At 42.3% G+C, this 19706-nt stretch overlaps 3 protein-coding genes and 1 long non-coding RNA gene across 5 annotated transcripts; 3 read left to right on the plus strand and 1 right to left on the minus strand.

Moving 5' to 3' along the window:
• Window positions 1-629: 629 nt before the first annotated feature.
• On the minus strand, window positions 630-1406 carry LOC125494932 (uncharacterized). The gene is made up of 2 exons (XR_007271097.2): window positions 831-1406; window positions 630-748 (listed from the first exon to the last, which is right to left on the minus strand). It is a non-coding gene; the product is annotated as an uncharacterized LOC125494932 (long non-coding RNA).
• Window positions 1407-3278: 1872 nt separating this feature from the next.
• On the plus strand, window positions 3279-5514 carry LOC125494934 (uncharacterized). 2 transcript variants are annotated; one of them, XM_048638838.2, is made up of 5 exons: window positions 3289-3307; window positions 3551-3674; window positions 3779-4047; window positions 4135-4254; window positions 4869-5514. In XM_048638838.2, the coding sequence occupies exons 3-5, from the start codon at window positions 3883-3885 to the stop codon at window positions 5331-5333; spliced, it is 750 nt and encodes a 249-aa protein (XP_048494795.1). In that variant the 5' UTR covers window positions 3289-3307; window positions 3551-3674; window positions 3779-3882; the 3' UTR covers window positions 5334-5514. The 2 variants fall into 2 exon arrangements, with proteins under 2 accessions (XP_048494794.1, XP_048494795.1); XM_048638837.2 differs by having other exon boundaries at window positions 3279-3307; window positions 3551-4047.
• Window positions 5515-11564: 6050 nt separating this feature from the next.
• Window positions 11565-13724, plus strand: LOC104887185 (uncharacterized). The gene is made up of 2 exons (XM_010671782.2): window positions 11565-12336; window positions 12427-13724. The coding sequence occupies exons 1-2, from the start codon at window positions 11565-11567 to the stop codon at window positions 13722-13724; spliced, it is 2070 nt and encodes a 689-aa protein (XP_010670084.2).
• A 1318-nt stretch (window positions 13725-15042) lies between these two features.
• Window positions 15043-15480, plus strand: LOC125494754 (uncharacterized). The gene has a single exon (XM_048638538.1). It carries the CDS (start codon window positions 15043-15045, stop codon window positions 15478-15480), a length of 438 nt encoding a protein of 145 aa, XP_048494495.1.
• The last annotated feature ends 4226 nt before the right edge of the window (window positions 15481-19706 follow it).

The raw sequence follows: 19706 nt of genomic DNA on the forward strand, positions 1-19706 counted from the left end.
GCTCTTCTTTGGCCTCCTCCTTGGCCGGTAGCTCGATACGACCTTGGGAACCGGTCGTGTGGTCTTCCTCTTCTTAGCAGTAAAGCCCTTGGCCTTTTTTGAGGGAGGAGCCTCACTGGTGCCGGCCGGCCGTTTCTTTGCGGGTTTCTCGGCCAAAGCTTTAGAAGTTGGGGCATTTTTCTGAAAAAGGAAAAGATTAGAATGCACGTCAAGATATCAACCAGGACGAATTGCTCCACAAATAAGCAACTCGTCCAACATTATTCTAGACGGACTGCCCCTCGAAGAGGCAAACCGTCCAGGTGTCAACCAGGACGAATTACTCCTCAAATGAGTAACTCGTCCAAAGCTATTCTAGACGGATTGCCCCCGAAGAGGCAAACCGTCAAGATATCAACCAGGACGGGTTGCTATTCAGATGAGTAACTCGTCCTATGCTACTCCAGACGGACTTTCCCCTAAGAGGCAAGCCGTCAAGAAATCAATCTAGACGAGTTGCTTCTTGAGAAGTTAGCCCGTCCTGTGTTTCTCTGGACGAATTGCCCCATGGGTAGACAAGTCGTCCAAGAAAAAAAAAAAAAAAAAAAAAAAAAAAAAAAAAAAATATGTATACATATACAATAGCTTACCAGAGTGTCGGCCCTCTTTTCGGCACCTGACTTACTGTACTCCTTCCATAGAGTATCCGCAAATCTGGACGAGCTCATGTCTCCAATCCAAGACTTCCTTAGTTTGCTCCTGGCTGAATCTGCAAAAGGGAATAAACAAGTGTTGGATGAATGATAAGCAAGTCTAGAAATTTTTACTTGGAAGATTCTTAGTTGATATACCTCTGTCCTCGTCCTGCCGTAAGCCGGCAGCGACTAGGAAGTTGTCATGGTAAAACATTTCCTTAAAAGGAATCCAATTGGACGGACCCTTGAAAGAAACATCTTCCATAGTATACTCCGAAACCCGGAAGTACTCCACCATCTCTTCGGCAGAGTTACTCTCCAGTTCCAGGTATGAGGCCATCCGTCCAGTATTTGTGGTTGTCCGGCTAAAATACCGAAGACGGTTTGCCACCGCTTTATTGGGCGCCTGGACAAAGAGGAACTCGCCCTTCCATGAGTGCATCTTGGAAGTCTTATCCCAAGACGTCAAGAATCCTTGACGGTTGCACACGCTCAGCCAGCTTCCTTCAATGGTCCTAGGGACCTTGGCAACGTAGTGAATATGGGTGAAAGCGGCCAGAGAAGGGTCCTTTCCCTTTAAGTTGCAGACGGCCAGAAAGGTAAGGATGTTTTGCCAAGAGTTAGGGGCAAGCTGATTATGTCCTATGCCGTAATACTGAAGAAGTTGGCTGATGAAAGGGTGAAGGGGAAAGCGCAGGCCGGCATCTAATGCCAGCCGATAAACTGCAAAATGGCCGGAGGAGCACTGAAAATAGTGTCCTCTCGGCCGGGAAGGACAAAGTGGTAGCCAGGCATGGGCATAACCACTGAAAAAGGTCTAAGGTCCGAGCCTAATCGTCCCAGCCATTATATCGGCCAGGATGAACCTAGGGTCAGAAAGGGGACCTAGCCGCCGTCTTATTTCAGACGAAGTGGTTGATGGCTCCTCTGAGCCACTAGCAGGGTCAGAAGAGCTAGCCGTCCTCGGCTCATCTGAGATCGTCCTATGTATGGACGGGCTACCTCTGGGGAGCCCCTGATTTCTGGTTCCTCCTCGGCATGTTCAGGAGAAGGAGTTTGGTAGGCAGGACGAGCGCTTTGGGTCTCTCGTTCTCCTTCGGCCGGAATTCGCCCAGTGGATTCCTCCCTTTCAGAGCTAGAGGCCGGCATGGTTACCCCTCTTCTGATGCGAGCCGTTTGCTTGACGCGCGCCAGATTACCCTGCACAGGTAAAGACTGGGTCGTCTGACTTTGCCGTCCATGGCTAAAGATAAAGAATGCATGCCCGGCCAAGATAGGACCAACTCTAGAAGATGCCGAGGAAGTTAGGCCCTCTGTTCTAGGGTTAGCACCAACCCTTGAGCGGCCGAATTGTTCGAGGAAGAGGACGAATCCATTTTCTTAAAATATGTGTGCAATCAAGGAAAAGAGTTGAGAATATACCTGTAGAAGAAAGTTCGGACGAATGTTGAAGATGACTTGAAACTCGGACGAGCAAAACAACAATTGCAAGAGCTTGGACGGGAGTTGTTCTTCTCTCTAAAAAGTTCAGTAAAAATTTGCAGAGTCTCTCTCTCTAGAAAATTTCTCAGCAAAGTTAAAATGATTCCAGGAGCGACTAAGGCACATATTTATAGAGGGGTGAAAATGACCCCCTCATCCGGTAAAAGTAACCGTTGTTCATAGGAGTTGACCTGTGGAGACCGGCAAAATGGCGCCTCTTTTTTGAAAAAGAGAAGAGCAGTTCCAGGTCGGTTAAAAGAGGAAGATTAACCGTCTTGGCGCCCAAAAGATAATAACTCCCTCTTTTAAGGGGCAAATGTTGTAGCCTAAAAAATCAACGGCTCTGGTACTGACACGTGGCCTCATCTGAGCCCTACATGTGGCATATATGCAGGGGAATAAAAGTACAAAAGGGCCTGAAGGTGACAGGCCTAAAAGTACGTTTCTCTGAAAACGTACTAAAAAGACCTTCTTCTGGCCCCAAAAACTGTACTTAGGCCCAGTAAGTCTGATTTACACCTTTATATGAAAGTGAGGTGTACTGACCAGTTAACAGCTGCCACGTGTCCCAAAACTTTGATTAGCCAATCAGATGCTCCCAAATTAGGGTGACATCAAGGCACAGCAGTCATTTCAAACAGTATAAATAGTCCTTGATTTCAGGGTGAAAGGTACGTTTTTCAGGCATAGTACTGTTACTCTGTCATAAATTCTTCTCTCTCTCTCTCTACTTTCTCTCTCTAAAAGTTCCTTTACATCCCTGACATCTGACTTAAGCTTCGGAGGGGGAAATACCACCCAAACCTCCAGGGTGGGTCCCTTTTGTGCAGGTTGCTGGTCAGGAGTTTGCTTCGGGATTTGGACCAATCATTGTTGCACAAGTCTCCAGTTCTAAGAACCTATCTTTGGGAGTTGTGATATAAATTGCTAGTTTTACACTACATAACACTTTCAATTCTTAATCTCTTGTCGTCCTGATTTCATCCTCTCTCTTTCTGACTCTTTCTGCCTTTTTATAATTTTATGAATTTCCCCCTCAAAATTTACCCCTCCATTGTTGCCGTTAGTTGAAGATGTAAAGTATTGATACCACTTTTATGCCTTTAGCAAATTCTTGGAAAATTTGCATGCTGAAGTCTACTTTAATCCAGGTAATGTTGAAGATAAATCTAATTATATTACTTTTTCTTTCTTAATTAGCAAGTATAGCATTTAAAGGGGTTCTTGGACCACAACATCGGCAATACGAAATCGATAGGGATGTACGTGAAAAGCACTATGTTCGTTAAAAAAATCTAATCTGATGCATGCATACATACATACATATTTCAAAGTGTTGTGATTATTTTACAAATTTTGAGTTGTATTCTAATTGTTTTTTTTTTCTTTCTAAGGTTTGACGATAATAAAGTCACTCGATCTATTACGGAATGTTTCAAAGAGTACTACCTTGAGCCAAGCTGAATTTGGACAGAAACAAGTAAATCAACAAAAGATCATTGCTTTCATCTTTTCAAGGTTAATACTTTAACTTAATTTTATTCTATCACATATAAGACTATAAATATTTAGTCAGTTCTAATCTTTGCATGATACAATGTAAATACTCTTGGCGTTCGGAGTTGAATTCGCAAGTAAGAGAAGGTTTTCAAGCAAAGTAGCTAAAAGACTTCAAGACTTGCACCATTGGGTGACATCGAAGAAAAAAGGTGTAAGACCAATATGGATGCCAGAGGAAGTACACCAACTTATGCAAAAAACAAAAGATGATGAGTTTAAGAAAAAATCAGAACTAGCGAAAAAGAACAAGAAAGGAGAATCAATGCAAGGTGTTGTGAAACCTAGACATTGTCAAGGTTCAATTTTTATGGCCGAGTATGCAAGAAGGATGGTGAGTATATTGATTTTAGTAACCATTCATAAGTTGAATATTTCATACTTATAAAATAATAATAAAATTGATTAATTTTTTAACTAGGCTTCAAAAAATGGAGGAGTCTTGCCAAAAGCTGCTGACATTTACTTGGAGACACATTCAAAGGATCGCCAACCAAGCCAAGGCAACCAACTTATTGGTTCGAAATCAAAACAAATCATGGTTAGTAAACTAATTTTAATTAAATAACAAATTATAAATACACTTAGATTGTTGGTTAGATGAAATATAATATTTTTTTTATAGGTGGTTCGATGAAATATAATATTTAGATAGTTTGGATGGTTCTTTGGATGATTGGTTGGATGAATGGTTGGTTGGATTATTGGAGAGATTGTTAGATGAAATATAGTATCTTTTTTTACTTTACATGTTTGTAGGCATGAAATTATTTTATTTGTTCCAAAATACAACAAAAACTTTGCCTAATTTTTTTTCTAGAAACGCAAGTATTTAAGCATTAAAGCTTTCATTATTTTCATACTGGCCGTTGTTTAAAGTGGTTTACAATTTACTTGTTTTCATTATGTAAGAAATATGAAGATTTTGTTTTTTAGTTTTCAGTTATAGTGTTGTTGAACTTATATAGTTTATGAAAATTATGGGATTGATGTTGATTAGTTATCAGTCTAAATTGTTAGATGGAATATAGATTATCTTGCAGGTTTGCAGGCATATACTTATTTATTTTTTTGTAGTCTAAATTTAAGCAAAACACTGTCTATTTTTTCCTGGAAATATTATGTATGTATATTAAGCTTGTCTATTTGATGTAGGATGATTATAATAAGAAAATGGATGAGTATCGAGAGAAGGGAGTCAACAAAGATCCTGATGAAGTGTATTTTGAGACAGTGGGTGGTAGGAAAAAAGGATTGATTCCAGGCTTAGGTACAAGTGGTGATCTCCGTTACAAAAAATCATCAACCCGTACTAGTAGCTCTTCTAGTGTCTACACGCCTTCTTTGCTTTCTCAGCTTTCAACTACCGTGGAGCAATATCAGCAACAAATAGCTAATAAACAAGCTGAATTTCAAAGGCAAAAAAATGAGTGGGAGACACAGCGTCTCCAAACGGAAAAGGAAAGGGAAGAGGCAAAAAAATATATGGAGGAGATGAGGACGACAATGGAAGAGTATTCTCAAATGATGATTCAGTGTGGAGGTACTTACCCTTTCAGCCAACCACGTGACCCACATGATCCTTTTGGTGATGGATCGGAATTTCCTTGTAGTACTTAGACTTATAGCCTTTTGGAGAACTTTTATGGGACTAATTTATTAGTATATTATATATTTTGCGAAAAATGATGTTTAATTTAGGTTGTTAGAATTGCTATTAGATCTATATCGTGGAGAATATGATGTTTAATATAGGTTGTAACAAACCTATTATTTTGTTATGGAATGAAAAATTAATTTATATTGTGGTAACATAATTATAGTTTTTAGAAAACAATAGCAAATTACCGACCGCATAACGGTAGGCTTACACATTTAAATACGTCGTTCAACGTAACAGAAGTAGTAGGTAAAAATTTATAAAACGGTTGGTAATTACCTACCGTTATCTTTAGATTACTGACGACCACATATACGGTAGGTAAACACCAACAAATGGGTTTTAGGTGGTTACCAACCACTTTTACCAACTGCAAAGTAGTAAATAATTACCTACGGATGGCAAAACGGTCGGTAATGTTAAGGAGGCAGTAGGTAATTTTTTACCGTCCTTTAGGCGGTAGGTATTATGAAATTACTAACCAGTTGTTTTAGTTCTCAGCATAGTACATGGCCAGTACTTTTAGTGGTTTATAACTTGTCTCCTTAGTTGTGTATGAAACGCAAGTACATCATATTGTTGCTTCTTATATCGGGGCCGAAACAACCTGGAAATGACTTAGTTGTATACATCCAACGGCTTGTTGAAGATTTACACAAGATGTGCAACAAAGGAGTGTTAGTATTTGATACGTATGCTAATGAGATGTTCACTCTACGTGCCATATTTTTCTGTACTATGACGATGATGCAACTTATGGGAACTTATCTGGGTATAAGACTAGAGGGGAAAAACCGTGCCCAATTTGTATAGATGACATGAAGTCTACACACCTTAAGGGCTGCAAATATAAGGTGTAAGTTATAATATAACTAGTGGGTAGAGTTTTAGGCTTGCATTTATTGTTGGTTGAATTTCGGGAACGAAAAGGTTATTTTAGGCCTATTTTCGCCTTTTCACATCCAATTATTAGATTTTGAGTTATTTAACTCCAATTTTTTTTGAATATGACAATTCAAGTATAATATAACTAGTGGCTTGATTTTTAGGCTTCCTTTTGTTGTTCGTTGAATTTCGGGACTGAAAAGGTCATTACAGGCCGTTTTTCGCCTTTTCGCGTCCAATTATTAGATTATTAGTCATTTAACTCCAAATTATTTTTGAATATGACAATATAAGGTCAGACTATAATTCCTTGAAGGAGAATCATTTTTATTAATAGAGCTAGTCCTAAGGCTCTTTTCATTACCTGGTTGTGCATAATAGACTACCTACTAAAAGCAGGTAATATGATTGGGGGATCCTTGATAACATCAACAATGTGTTGTGTTCAGGAGCTAGTGAAACTACCCCACACTTATTCTTTGAATGTCATGAGTCTCAGAGAATTTGGGCTATGTGTCTCCAACGACTTGGGATTGCTAATCAACGTAGAAGCTTGGAGGATGAAATCAAAGTCATTGCTGCTAAAAGCCATAGTAAAATGCCTCAAAACAAACTGTTATTGATGTTCTTTGCTCAAGAAATCTACCATATCTAGCACCAGACAAATCAAGCTGTGTTTGGAGGGCTTCACTTAGATTATGTTCAAAGTTGTAAGCAAATTATGTTTAAAGTGGCCTGTAGATGTACTGAGGAGCCAAGACAACTCCTTATAGTTTACGTCTGTTATTTACTGGCTCCTTGCTGCTAGTAGTTGGTCTAAATGGGTGTGGGGTAGCTCCAAACCGTTCTTAGAAGGTGGGGGAGTCTAGCTTACTAAGTTTAGACCATTGTTGATTGCTTAGGTTATATCCTTTTTTTTTTATTATCAATAATAACTTTGAATATAATTGCCAAAAAAAAACTAGTGGGTAGGTTTTTAGGCTTGTACTTGTTGTTGGTTGAATTTCGGAAAAAAACGGTCATTTTAGGCCGAGTCCAATTATTAAATTGATTCATTTAACTCAATTTTTTTCTTCTGAATATGACTATATAAGGTATAGAACTGGTGTGTAGATTTTTAACATTAAATTTATTGTTGGTTGAATTTCGAAAAGGTATATGTAGTTTTTAGAACAATTAACTACAGTAAATGATTGAATTCTTATATTATGTGTTTTATTTCTTGGTTGTTTTGCAAGGATTATATGAATAACACACCAAGTTTGAAGGCCTTTACCATGGAGAAATCAAATGAAGTTCGGGATTAGTTGGCGACTTACCTTTGTGACGATTGCTTATGATACATTTAGGGAGGATTTTGTAGCTAGATCTATTTATCTTTGTTATATAGTTTTTAGCTAATTAATATGTTGGTATTTTATTAAATCTATGTACACTTTATACATTATTAAAATATATTTAAAGTTAATTACGTTGGAGTCCTTGTGATATATATATATTGCATTTCTGTTTTTTTTTTGGACGGGAGGTGTTAGGATGGGGGGTGCCACGATGGGTGCAAGGCTGGGGTCTTGGGTTGGGAAGGGGGTGATGCTGCCCGCAAGGGGTGTAGGAGATGGCAGCAGGGGGTTGGCAGGGGGTGCACAGACTGGCAGCAGGGGTGTGGGGGGTGCTGGGTTGTTGGCAGTTTTTTTTTAAAAAAAGTTTGTTGTGAAAAGGGATGCAGTTTTTGGGATAGATCGCAACCCTTCTATATCTAAAGGGTTGCGGTCTATGCCCAAACTGGAACCCTTTTCAAAATGAAAGGATGTGTGTTGAATATAAACAGCAGCCCTTCGTTGTGAAGGGTTGTAGTCTAAAACTGCGGTGCTTCTTTTTTGCTGAAGTGTCGTTGTCTAAAAACACAGCGCTTAGGACTATATTTTGACCGCAACCCTTGCGTTTTTTTTCTACTCGTGGTTGTTAAAGGCCCGTTTCATCAAAGAAACTTATTATCCAAATTGGATAGCTAAGGTGGTCATGGTGCTAAATCACAATGACACATGGAGGATGTGTGTGGATTACACTAATCTCAACAAGGCCTATCCTAAGGACAATTTTCCTTTGCCTAAATTTGATCGGTTGGTTGAATCGATAGCCGGCCATGCTTTGTAGAGCTTCATGAACACCTATCCCGATTTCCATCGAATTCCTACGTGGCTAGACGACCAGGACAAAACATCTTTCATTATAGAGAAATGATTGTATAGTTGGCTGATGATGCGTTTTGGACTCAGAAATGTGTCGGCCTCCTTCTAAAGACTGATCAATACAGTTTTTCAGCCGTAATTGGGTAGGAATATGGAGGCGCACATAGATGATATGATACTGAAAAGTCAGCAAGAAAAGACCACATTGGAGATTGCTTATGCTAAAAAATATAATAGTTGTCAGAAGCATGAAAACTTGCACTAGAAGTCGTCCAATTACCTAACTCCCATTTCGTTCTCTCTACTTTTTGCTAAGTGGGGCATGAATATATTGGGACCCTTTCATATGGACGCTGGACAAAAGTAGTTTGTGATTATAGTTGTTGATTATTTTACTAAGTGGGTGGAAGCGGAGGCAATACGAGGCATAACTACCAATGATGTCAATGATTTTATTTGGAAGAACATCATAACTCGGTTTGGCATGCCATAATAAATTCTTCGACAATGGTCCGCAGTTTGAAATGCCAAAGCTGAAAGATTGGCTGTCAGAATGATAAATCAAGGCTCATTTTGTTGCAGTAGCCCACCCCAAGGTAATAGGCAAGTAGAGTCCTTAAACAAGATCTTGTCAAATGGCATCAAAAGGAAGTTGGAAAATGCTAAGGGATTATGGGTTGAAGAACTACAACTGGTTCTAAGGTCAATTAGAACCACAACTAAGAATTCCAAAGGCAAGACACCTTTCATGTTAGTCTACGGAAATGAGGTTATGTTCTCCATTGAGATTGAAGAACCCACCCTAAGAGTCATCGTTGACCCAATATGGTTTTGATGATGACAAACTAAAGTAATTTAACTAACAATGTTTATGAGTTTTATGTGTGCAAGAATCATTGTAAATGGTTGTGCCTATAGCATTGAGAATGCTTGTTATGAAAGGTGTGTCAGGTGCATTGTTCCTATGGATAAATAGAATACTATAATCAAGGTTGAAGTGAAGAGGCTTGACATGAAGATTGAAGTGAAGATATTCAAAGGAACAACTATCCTAACATGAAGGAAGCTTCGAATGCATGAGTTTGTATTTAAGTTCCTAAATGTAAAAAGGGAACAAGATCCGGAAAGGTAAGGAAACTTGAGTTATAAAGTTGGAATGAAGGTTTAGAGTCTCTAGTTAAGTTCCTAGGTTTAATGAGTCTAAATGGTAAAAAGGTTGTGTCGGTTTCTATTAATTAAGTCTACGAGTTCCTTTAGGGATTAGTTAAGAGTTTGTTAGGAAATATACATGCTGTGGTAATATAGAAACATACACAAACACATAGGAACTTGAGTTAAATGTTAAGCAATGTTTCCAAAGTTTGAGAATTGGGAATTAAGTTATGTTCCTATGCTGGGAACAGACGTTGGTACAGGTTTGAGAACAGACCTAAAACATCCTATGTTGTGCGCCTAACATATATGAAGCGCTTAACTAATTTGTTTAGGAGTCCTAGCTTAGTTTGACTAGATCCACTAATTTAGGGATTAGTTAAGAGTTTGTTAGGAAAAGATTTTAAAATGATTTCTGTTTTGAAAAGGATAATATCTTATTTTAAAATCTTATCTTTTTATTCTAAGTAAATCAAAAGATTTCCTTTTTCAATAAAATCTGATTTTGCAGTTTTTATTTAAATATTTAAAAAATATATTTTTTCTTAAATCATTTATTTAAAAATGGTTTAATTGTTCTCCAAGCAACCACTAACCACGTAATGTTTACTGTTAAACGTTTTATTTGTTTTGGTGGGTTTAGTGCGCTTGCTGATTATTTCCCAAGTATTAGTTAATTTATATGGTTTAATTACTCCCCAAGCAAACTAATATCACGTTTAAGCTTACTGCTACACATTTACTGTTTATGGAGTAATGGGCTTGATTATTTTATTAAAGCCTTAATTTATTTTAATTAGTTTAATTAGGCTTCAAGTTTTATAAATCACATTATACTTTACTACTTCTCCTATAAAGTTAAGTAGTGGGTTAGTGGTTATTTAATTCTCAAGTAAAGTTAAATAAAAACTAATTAATTAAGTTATGGATATCATGGGTTTAGTGGACTAATTAGTGACAAGTTATTTCATGACTACTTACGACACCAGAAATAATTTCATAGAAAACTTTATGCTGGTAACTTGCCACAAATATAGTTGTTTGGCTCTTCGGGGCTTCCTCAATATTCATCTGAATCTTACCACCATCAGTTCCCACTTCATGAAATTAGACAAATAGTGTGAATTATAAAATGAAAGTATCAGTTGCAGCATGTAGTCTTGTAACCAATACAATCTCTCACCTTCAAGACAACAATCGTCATATCATTATTGTATGGGGGCTGACTAAGTTCCATACCGGCTTAATTTAACCTATGTGGTTTAAGCACTTTATAAGGAACTGAGGACACGGTCATACCGGTCCAATAACGGTTAAATATTATACAGGCCTATGGTCCAAGGCTTGGACAAGATCCAACCCATCACTTCAGTGCCTACGGGCCTAAAAGATATACTTTCAGTAGCAGATAAGAATATGTCCTAAGGGAATATTCTTGGGGATATTTCCCGCAAATACCGGGCCCAACCCAGATATGGGCTTACTCGGGTCCCTATATATACTCCGTTGATCTAAGTCATAAGATACGTTAACAAATCCCAATACATTCTACTTGAGAGCTACCGGCTTTAACCAAATACTGACTTAGGCATCGGAGGGGCGTTCCTCGGATCAACCCCCGAGGCTAGTTTACGTATCCTCTTTTGCAGGGATCCAAACCGGCTTCAATACAAGGTTTTATCGGTTCAAGACCCTGTAATTTGTCCCATACCGGAACAATTGGCGCTAGAAGGAGGGGCGAACAATACCTTGTAGTCTAAGCCATTCGTTGCAAACAAAACCCTCATGGATCCTAAGCAGCAATTTGGGATGCCGGAAACTGATGAAAACAATGTTCCTGTTGAGAAAGCTCCCCCAGGGTTCTCAACCCCACTGCCGATTACCAAGTAAAGTCGTCCACCCACTGACTAAGGTAGAAAAACTCCAGAGACTCCCCAGGAAGACATCTTCCATACCCTGCAAAACATGTTCACCCCAGAGAAGCTTAAGAGTGCAGCGGAAGTATTCCAAGCAATGGCTAGCGGCACCCCACCGACCGGTCCCCCGGCTAAGCGACCTCTGAGTAGAGCCCACAGCCTAGTGAGAAAGCTCCGCTCATTGTGGATGGGCCGCCAGGGAGAGCGAGACCGGCATGATCAGGATCAGGTGGCCAACTCCAAAACCCCCACGGAGCATATGGGGGATGAAGATGAAGAGGAGGAGGAGGCGCAGGATACAAAAGTCCAACAGCATTCCTCCCAGCCAAGGAAGGGGAGTGAATACCGGCGCAGAGCACCGGTATCATTGCGGACTTCACCATTTTCTACCGCAATTCTGCAAGAGCCCATGGAGAAGCTTAAAATGCCGACATGCAAATATGACGGCAAGACTGATCCGGAGGATCATATATCGGCCTATGAAGGACATATGCTGCTGTACACCGATACCGACTCGGTATGGTGTAAGGTGTTTCCCTCTACCTTGGTTGGACTAGGACAAACATGGTTCAAGAGCATTCCACCGGCAACCGTCTTCGACTTCCGTCAACTCACATCTATGTTTGTAACACACTTCGTAAGCAATAAGCGACGCGAGAAAACAACCGGCAAGTTGATGTCTATCAAACAAGGTGAGAAAGAGAGTTTGAGGGACTATGTGGGGCGTTTCAATGCGGAAGCCGTCACCATTCCTACACTGCAGCAAGAGGTGGCGGTCCTAGCCCTCATGACGGGGTTGAGAGAAGGGACTCCATTTCGCAGTTATCTCGACAGAAAGAAAATGACGTGCCTAACGGAGGTCTTGGGAAAGGCAAATGACTTTATATGAGGAGAAGAATTTGACAAAGCAGCTAATGCCAAAAGGCCAGCAGCAGTAGAGAAAGATAAGGAGAAAGATAAGGATAAGGATCGCTGGGACGACAAGTACTGGAAGGATAAAAAGTCTGATACCACAAGAAGAGAGGAAAACAATTCCGTAAAAAAGGGGTTTAAGGGTCGACCGTACAAATATCAAAACTATACCCCGCTAACGATATCTCGGGCACGGATCTTTGAAATGCACAGTAAAGATGATAAGCGGCAAAGACCCAGGAAAATGTATTATAAGGGCCGAGATAAGTCTAAGTGGTGTGAATTCCATGATGATTACGGCCATAAAACGGATGACTGCAAGGACCTTAAGGACGGGATCGAAGACCTGATCAGAAGAGGTTATTTTACCCAGTACCAAGCAAGGGTCGATCGCAAAACTCCTCCCAGAGAGGACGAAAATACTAGCAGGAGGCCGGTAAAGGACAGGATCACTGAGATCCACGTCATAAGTGGAGGGCAGACAAGAGGCGGCAGCATCGATAGAGCAAAAGCTAGTTTGAAAGAAGTTCGTCACCAGGTGAACTATAACAATACCATGAAATGGACGGCACCCCCATCAATGCCGTCCGTAGATTTCACATCAGAGGACGCTAAAGGGATCATCAACCCCCATGACGACCCTTTGGTAGTATCTCTGCAGATATCCAACGCAATGGTTCATCGCGTGCTGGTAGATGGAGGGAGCTCCGTTAACATCCTATATAAGGAGACATTCGAAAAAATGGGCTTCGATAAAGCATGCTTAAAGCCGGCCTCCTACCCGGTTATCGGTTTCACAGGAGCATCTGTTGTCCCAGAAGGGACTGTAAAGCTAGCAGTAAAGTTGGGAGAAGGGTCTCGTTCCAAGGACCTCATGGTGGAATTTCTCGTGGTTGACGTCCCAACGGCGTACAACGCCATTATCGGAAGACTGCTGATCCACGATGCTCAAGCCGTCGTTTCAACATACCATCTTACCATGGTTTACACCTCCAATGACGGTAAACCTGAAAAAATCAGGGGGAATCAAGAATCGGCAAGAGCCTGCTATCTCACCGCGCTAAAACACTCTGACCACAAGCGCCCAGCCGATACCCCGCCATTGGAAAGGAAAAGAAGAAGGCTGGAAAATAAAACCAAAAAGGACTTGTCCATGGAAAACTTCGAGGGAAGGCCGGCAGATCAGCCGAGACCTAGCCCAGAGGGGGAAACAGAAGAAATAAGTTTAGAAGAGGAAAGGCCGGAAAGAACGGTAGAGATTGGGGCCGATCTAGCGGATGAAGTAAAGTTAACCTGATCTCTTTGCTAATGGGGCATGCCGACTTTTTTGCCTTCTCTGCAGACGAAATGCCGGGCATTGACCCGGAGTTCATGGTGCATCGTTTGAATGTGAATGAAGATGTCAGGCCGGTTAAGCTGAAGAAACGTAATTTCTCTGCTGAAAAGAACACAGCCATCAAGGAGGAAGTGGATAAGCTGCTGGCAGCAGACTTTATAGAGCCTTGTCACTACCCTGAGTGGTTGGCAAATGTGGTGATGGTGAAAAAATCCAACAGGTCATGGCGTACGTGTGTGGATTTCACCGATATCAACAAGGCTTGTCCAAAGGACTGCTATCCCCTACCCAGAATTGATCAATTGGTGGACTCCACTAGCGGCCACGCCCTGCTAAGCTTCATGGAAGCTTTCTAAGGATACCACCACATAAGTTTGTTAAAATTCGATAGAAACAAAGTGGCATTCATTACTGACGCAGGAATTTATGCCTACAAAGCCATGCCTGTTGGGCTCAAGAATGCCGGTGCCACCTACCAAAAGCTGGTGGACAAAATCTTTGAGCACTAAAAAGGCCGAAATGTGGAGGTATATGTGGACGATAGCATCGTTAAAAGCATAACGGAAAAAGAACATGTGATGGACCTTAAAGAAACCTTTGCAACACTCCGGCATCATCAGATGAAATTAAACCCGAAGAAATGCGTATTCGGAGTCAGATACGGCAAGTTCCTGGGCTTTATGGTAAGTGAAAGGGGCATCGATGCCAACCCTGAAAAGATAAGGGCCATCAATGACCTCCCGGAGCCGAAGAGCATCCGGGACATTCAGAAGCTGACAGGGAGAATGGCGGCCCTCACAAGATCCGTCTCCAAATCGGCTAGAAAGCCCTTCCGTTCTTCAAAATCCTCAGGAGCAACAAGAAGTTTGAGTGGGGGGGAAGAACAGAGACAAGCCTTTGAAGCCATAAAAAAGCATTTCATGAAGTTGCCGACAATAACCAGATAGAAGTAGACGGTTCAGCGGCCCAGAGTGGAGTAGGAGCCGGGGTAGTGATGACATCCCCTGAAGGGGAGATCTTTGAACATGCCATCCGTTTTGGTTTCAAGGCCTCTAATAACGAGGCCGAGTACGAAGCAGCCCTGGCCGGACTAAGTTTGAGCATTGCGGCTGGCGCCAAAAAGGTTCTGATGATCACGGACTCACAGCTCATTTCAAGCCAGATAGAAGGCACATATGAGGCCAAGGAACCGGTAATGCAAAAATATCTCAGTCGGGTCAAAAGTATGACGGCGGAGCTACAGAGTTTCGAGGTCAAGCTGGTTCCAAGGGTATAAAACATGGCATCAGACGCCTTGTCTAAGCTGACAAGCTCCAGCATTAGCGACCAAAAGAGGAGTGTCATGGTGGAGATTTTGAAAGAGCGAAGTGTAGGTACCGCCACAGAAACCGTTAATACAATAACCTCAGAACCAGAGTGGTATGACGGCATAAAGGCATACAAGCTAACGGGAGAGCTCCCGGAGGAAAAGATGGCTGCCCAGAAGCTGAAAAGAGACTCGGCATGGTACTGCATTTTCCAGGGCCAGTTATACAAGAAGGGGTTCTCCCTACCCCTACTAAGGTGCGTCACGGCTTGTGAGGCCACAAAAGTAATCGAAGAAATCCACGAGGGGATATGTGGAAACCATATCGGCGAGAAAGCGTTGGCACTAAAAGCGCTTAGAGCAGGTTTCTACTGGCCTACTATGCTGATGGACTCCCAGACCTACGTATAAAAGTGCAACAAATGTCAAAGGTTTGCGCCAGTGATAAACCAACTGGCTAACGACCTGCATCCAATCCTAAATCCAATCCTTTTCGCACAGTGGGGGATGGATATAATAGGACCTTTCACACCGGCATCTGGGGGAAGGAAGTTCCTAATCGTGGGTATTGATTACTTCACGAAATGGATTGAGGCAGATACGACAGCAAAGATAACGACCAATCAGGTGAAGAAGTTTATCACCAGGTTCGGCATTCCAATGGGGATAGTGATGGATCACGAAGTCCAGTTTGATTGCGGCCCCATACTCGACTTCTTGCGGCCCTACAGCATCAAGTTTGCTTACTCGTTAGTTTGCCATCGTCAAAGCAATGGCCAGGCTGAAGCTGCTAACAAACAGATCCTCAACGCCCTAAAAAAGAGGCTAGACGAGCTAAAGGGAGCATGGGCCGACATGGTACCAACAGTGTTATGGTCCAATAGGACTACGGAAAAGGAGGCCACCGGAGAAACTCCATTCAGGTTAGCTTTCAGAGCGGAAGCAGTACTGCCGGTTGAAGTGGGACTGCCCAATTGGCGAATCTTGAACTATGAGCCAGGCTTAAATGAACAGCTACACAAGGAGGACCTGGATATTCTACCGGAGGTTAGACTAGCAGCAGAGCTTAAGTCAGCAGCAGATAAAGACCGGATAAGCAAGGCCTACAACAAACGAGTACGAATTCGTCCTATCTTCAAGGGAGATCTCGTCCTCAGGCGAACGGCCGCAATTGGAAAAGCCCATGTGGACGGGAAGCTTACGGCTAATTGGGAAGGGCCTTACTTGGTCAAAGAAGAGATAGTACCTGGATCCTACCGGCTCGAAGACATGGCGGGCAAGCTACTAAAAAACAGTTGCAATGCTAGTGTCCTTAAAAGATACTCCCTCCGTTTCCTAAAGATCTTCCCTCTTTCCGTTTAAGGGTGTTTCCAAAAGATCTTCCCTCTTTTGCTTTATTCCTTATTTGGCAAAACAAATTTCCCTATTTACCCTCTCATGTCACTAGCATATGGTCCACCATTACATTATTAATTCAATTTTACTCCCTTTCTCTCTCTTAATTTAACCCCTTTTTATTTGTTTATTTATCTTAACCCCTTTCTCTCTCCTACTTTACTCACACCATGCCCCACACAACTTGATTTTCCTTGGTATCTGTAGGAACAGTAAGTGGGAAGATCTTTAGGAAATGGAGGGAGTACTACGTATAAATAGTAGACGGGCAGTTAATAATTAGGCGTTTATGCCGAAAGCAATTATCAGTTTTATTGTAGGCAATAATACCGGCACAGCCGGGAAGAGCCGTTTTATTTTAATAAAATGAGCATCTTCAACACGCAAAGTCTCCATACTGCCCAAACAAATAAACATTATTGATTAATCAGTCAATGACCTTAGTGGATCTGCTGAATTAATAATATTGTCAAACCGGTCAATGACCTTCGTGGATCTGCCGGATTAAACAAATAAACATTATTGATTAATCAGTCAATGACCTTAGTCGATTTGCTGAATTAATCAATAGTGTCAAACCGGTCAATGACCTTCGTGGATCTGCCGGATTAAACAAACAAACATTATTGTTTAATTAGTCAATGACCTTAGTGGATCTGCTGAATTAATCAATAGTGTCAAACCGGTCAATGACCTTCGCGGATCTGTCGGATTAAATAATCTAACATTAATTGATTAATCAGTCAACGACCTCAGTGGATCTGCTGAATTAATCAATGATGTCAAACCGGTCAATGACCTTCGCGGATCTGCCAGATTAAATAATCTAACGCTATTGGTTAATCAGAATGTCCAGTAAATAACCGGTAATGAGTTGGAGGCATAATTGATTAAGCAAATAAATAATACAAAAACATAATAAGAATGGCATCACACTTGGAAAAATATATTTGTCATTAATTAAGAAAAACGTTACAGCTCTAAAACTAAGCAGCCAGCCACAGACGGCATAACCGCAAGAACAAAAGCAAGTTACCATTTACAGGAATAACGGATTTACAGAACAATAAAGATAGTTTGGCTGCGAAAGGAAAAAGTCGTTATGGTTGCAAAAAGCACACCACCCACAAAGTGGCCCCGTACAAGAAGGGTAAGGAAGGAAGCAAAAATCTATTGAGCATGCTCCTCTTCCTCAGAGCCGTCAACGACTACCACTTGCTCTTCCGGTTTGTCACCACCGGTAGCAGTATAGGCAACATCAGCCGCATCGTTGACGGTCTCCTCGTCCTCTTCGAACTCGGCCCGGGGATCCGCGTTGGCGATATCGGCCTCGGTGACACCAGGGTCCAAGACTTTGCCCTCAACCGGTATATGAACGTGCTGCCCATGGGCGTCTTCAATCTTGGATCAATCAAAGTCCGGAAAGGTATGCCTGACACACCTGATGGCAGCAGACCATCCGCTATTATACCGGTTTAGCAGGCGAGAGACGAAGTTCATCCCCTTCTGGTACTCCTTCACAGCCTCACGCTCGTTCTCCTTGGCCTCGAAATTCTGCTCCCAGAGAAGCCTGATCTCTTCGTCTTTGTTAAATAAGACCAAGGAGTGATCCTCCACAGCCTTGGTAAGGGTGGCATCTACCTTGCTCTCAGCTGCAAGCGCGTCATTCTTCTTGGTATTAGCAAGAAGTAGCTCTTATTCCTTGGCAACCATCTTGACCTTCAAATCTTTGTGATCTTTCACCTCTTTGAAATATGAAGTTTGAAGGTACCTGTAAAAGTCAGAAAGCTCTTTACCGGACTGAGCAGACTGCACAAAGCAAATCAACAGAGAAGTCAGTGCAAAGAAAAGCTGACAGCATACTTGTATAGAAAAGGAAAAAATACAAAGCTTACCAAGGCCAGGTTGTGCGCAAGCATCGCAGCAAGCGTATACACCTCGTCCACCGGTATATCATATTTAAGCTGCATAGCTTTAAAAATACGATATCCCAAGTTTTTGCCCTCCAACGGACGGTCCAGGAGCAGCGATTCGTCGTCCAAAACGTTCAGGTTTGGAGCGAACTTCTCGCTGTTCTTTACCGGAGAGCGAGTCTAGCGCTTCTTCAGAATATCCGGCATCTCCATCCGGGTTCACTCTAGTAAGCCCACCTTCCTGGGCTTGGCAAAAGACTCCAACCCAGGCACCATTGGCAGAGTCAGCTGCTTGTAGATCTTGGGGCAAGGAAGAGCTGCCCACCTCGGCCACTCGGTTGGTAAGAAGGGGGGTAGAGGCAGAGGCCACGGTGTTGGTACCGGCCTTAGAAGCCGGCTTCTTCGCCACCGGCTGCTCTTTCGTGGCCTCAGGTTTCCTCTTCCGGGAAGAAAGCCCAGCCTGACGCTGCACCAAGGGGAACGAATCCCTGGCGTCCTCCTCAGGACCGGGATTCCGGTCATTTCCTCGACCTCGTCGACCTCCTCGACCTCCTCGGCCTCCTCGGCCACCTCAACTGGTAGCTGAATGAGAACGAATCGACGAACAGGCTTGGGAGGCATGTTGCTAAGTGGCTGGTACTTCCGATCGACGTGAAGAGCTTCGCGGATTAAAAAATCCCGGCCAGAAAATAGGAAGCATCAAGGAAGGAATCACAGTTAGTACATTTCCAAAAAAATAACAACAAAGACAAAAAATCAAAGCGGAAACATAAACACACCATATGGATCAGACTGGCAGAAACCTAAAGCCGACAGTGCCGGGTTCGTAAATACATAGTTGGCATGAGGAAGCCAGTACTTGGGAACCGGTATCTTCTTCTTGTCTCGTAAGGCTGGGATGGAGTCAGACGCAAGATAGTCATACGCCTCTCTTTCCCGGCGAGTTAGACCCCTGTCCCCTATATGCTCCATCCGGGAACGAGGCTTCGTCCATTGGCGCCTCATAGGAAAGTCATCCGGTACATGCACCCAGAAAAACCGGCCTCTCCAGAGTTTAAGAGAACTTGGTTTGGGATATACCGTCGACGTGCCAGCCTTGGTGTACAGGGACATCCATCCACCCCGGCCTTCGAGTTTATCATCCCGGGATCTTTTCTTCTTCCCGGTCCCCTTACCCTTGGCAGAGCCATCTTCCTTAATCCAATGCAACTTACGGAAGAGGTTTAGGGTTTCAGGAAATCCCTTGTAACGAACCACCCAGGCATAAGCCATCAGGTTCGCCATCCTAGAGGGGTCAGCTGGGCCAGGCATATGTTCCAGGCTTTGAAA

The sequence above is a fragment of the Beta vulgaris genome, chromosome 2, assembly GCF_026745355.1.
Source record: "Beta vulgaris subsp. vulgaris cultivar EL10 chromosome 2, EL10.2, whole genome shotgun sequence".
Taxonomy (NCBI): Eukaryota; Viridiplantae; Streptophyta; class Magnoliopsida; order Caryophyllales; family Amaranthaceae; genus Beta; species Beta vulgaris.

What these genes read in the sequence shown, in the direction of transcription:
- LOC125494934 (XM_048638837.2), top strand. Translation starts at nt 3,883, where the DNA reads ATGCCAGAGGAAGTACACCAACTTATGCAAAAAACAAAAGATGATGAG. An exon ending in CCGAGTATGCAAGAAGGATG is followed by an intron (nt 4,048 to 4,134) that starts GTGAGTATATTG and finishes TTTTTTAACTAG; the next exon opens with GCTTCAAAAAATGGAGGAGT. An exon ending in CGAAATCAAAACAAATCATG is followed by an intron (nt 4,255 to 4,868) that starts GTTAGTAAACTA and finishes TATTTGATGTAG; the next exon opens with GATGATTATAATAAGAAAAT.
- LOC104887185 (XM_010671782.2), top strand. Translation starts at nt 11,565, where the DNA reads ATGTTCACCCCAGAGAAGCTTAAGAGTGCAGCGGAAGTATTCCAAGCA. An exon ending in AGAAGGGACTCCATTTCGCA is followed by an intron (nt 12,337 to 12,426) that starts GTTATCTCGACA and finishes TTGACAAAGCAG; the next exon opens with CTAATGCCAAAAGGCCAGCA.
- LOC125494754 (XM_048638538.1), top strand. Translation starts at nt 15,043, where the DNA reads ATGGCATCAGACGCCTTGTCTAAGCTGACAAGCTCCAGCATTAGCGAC.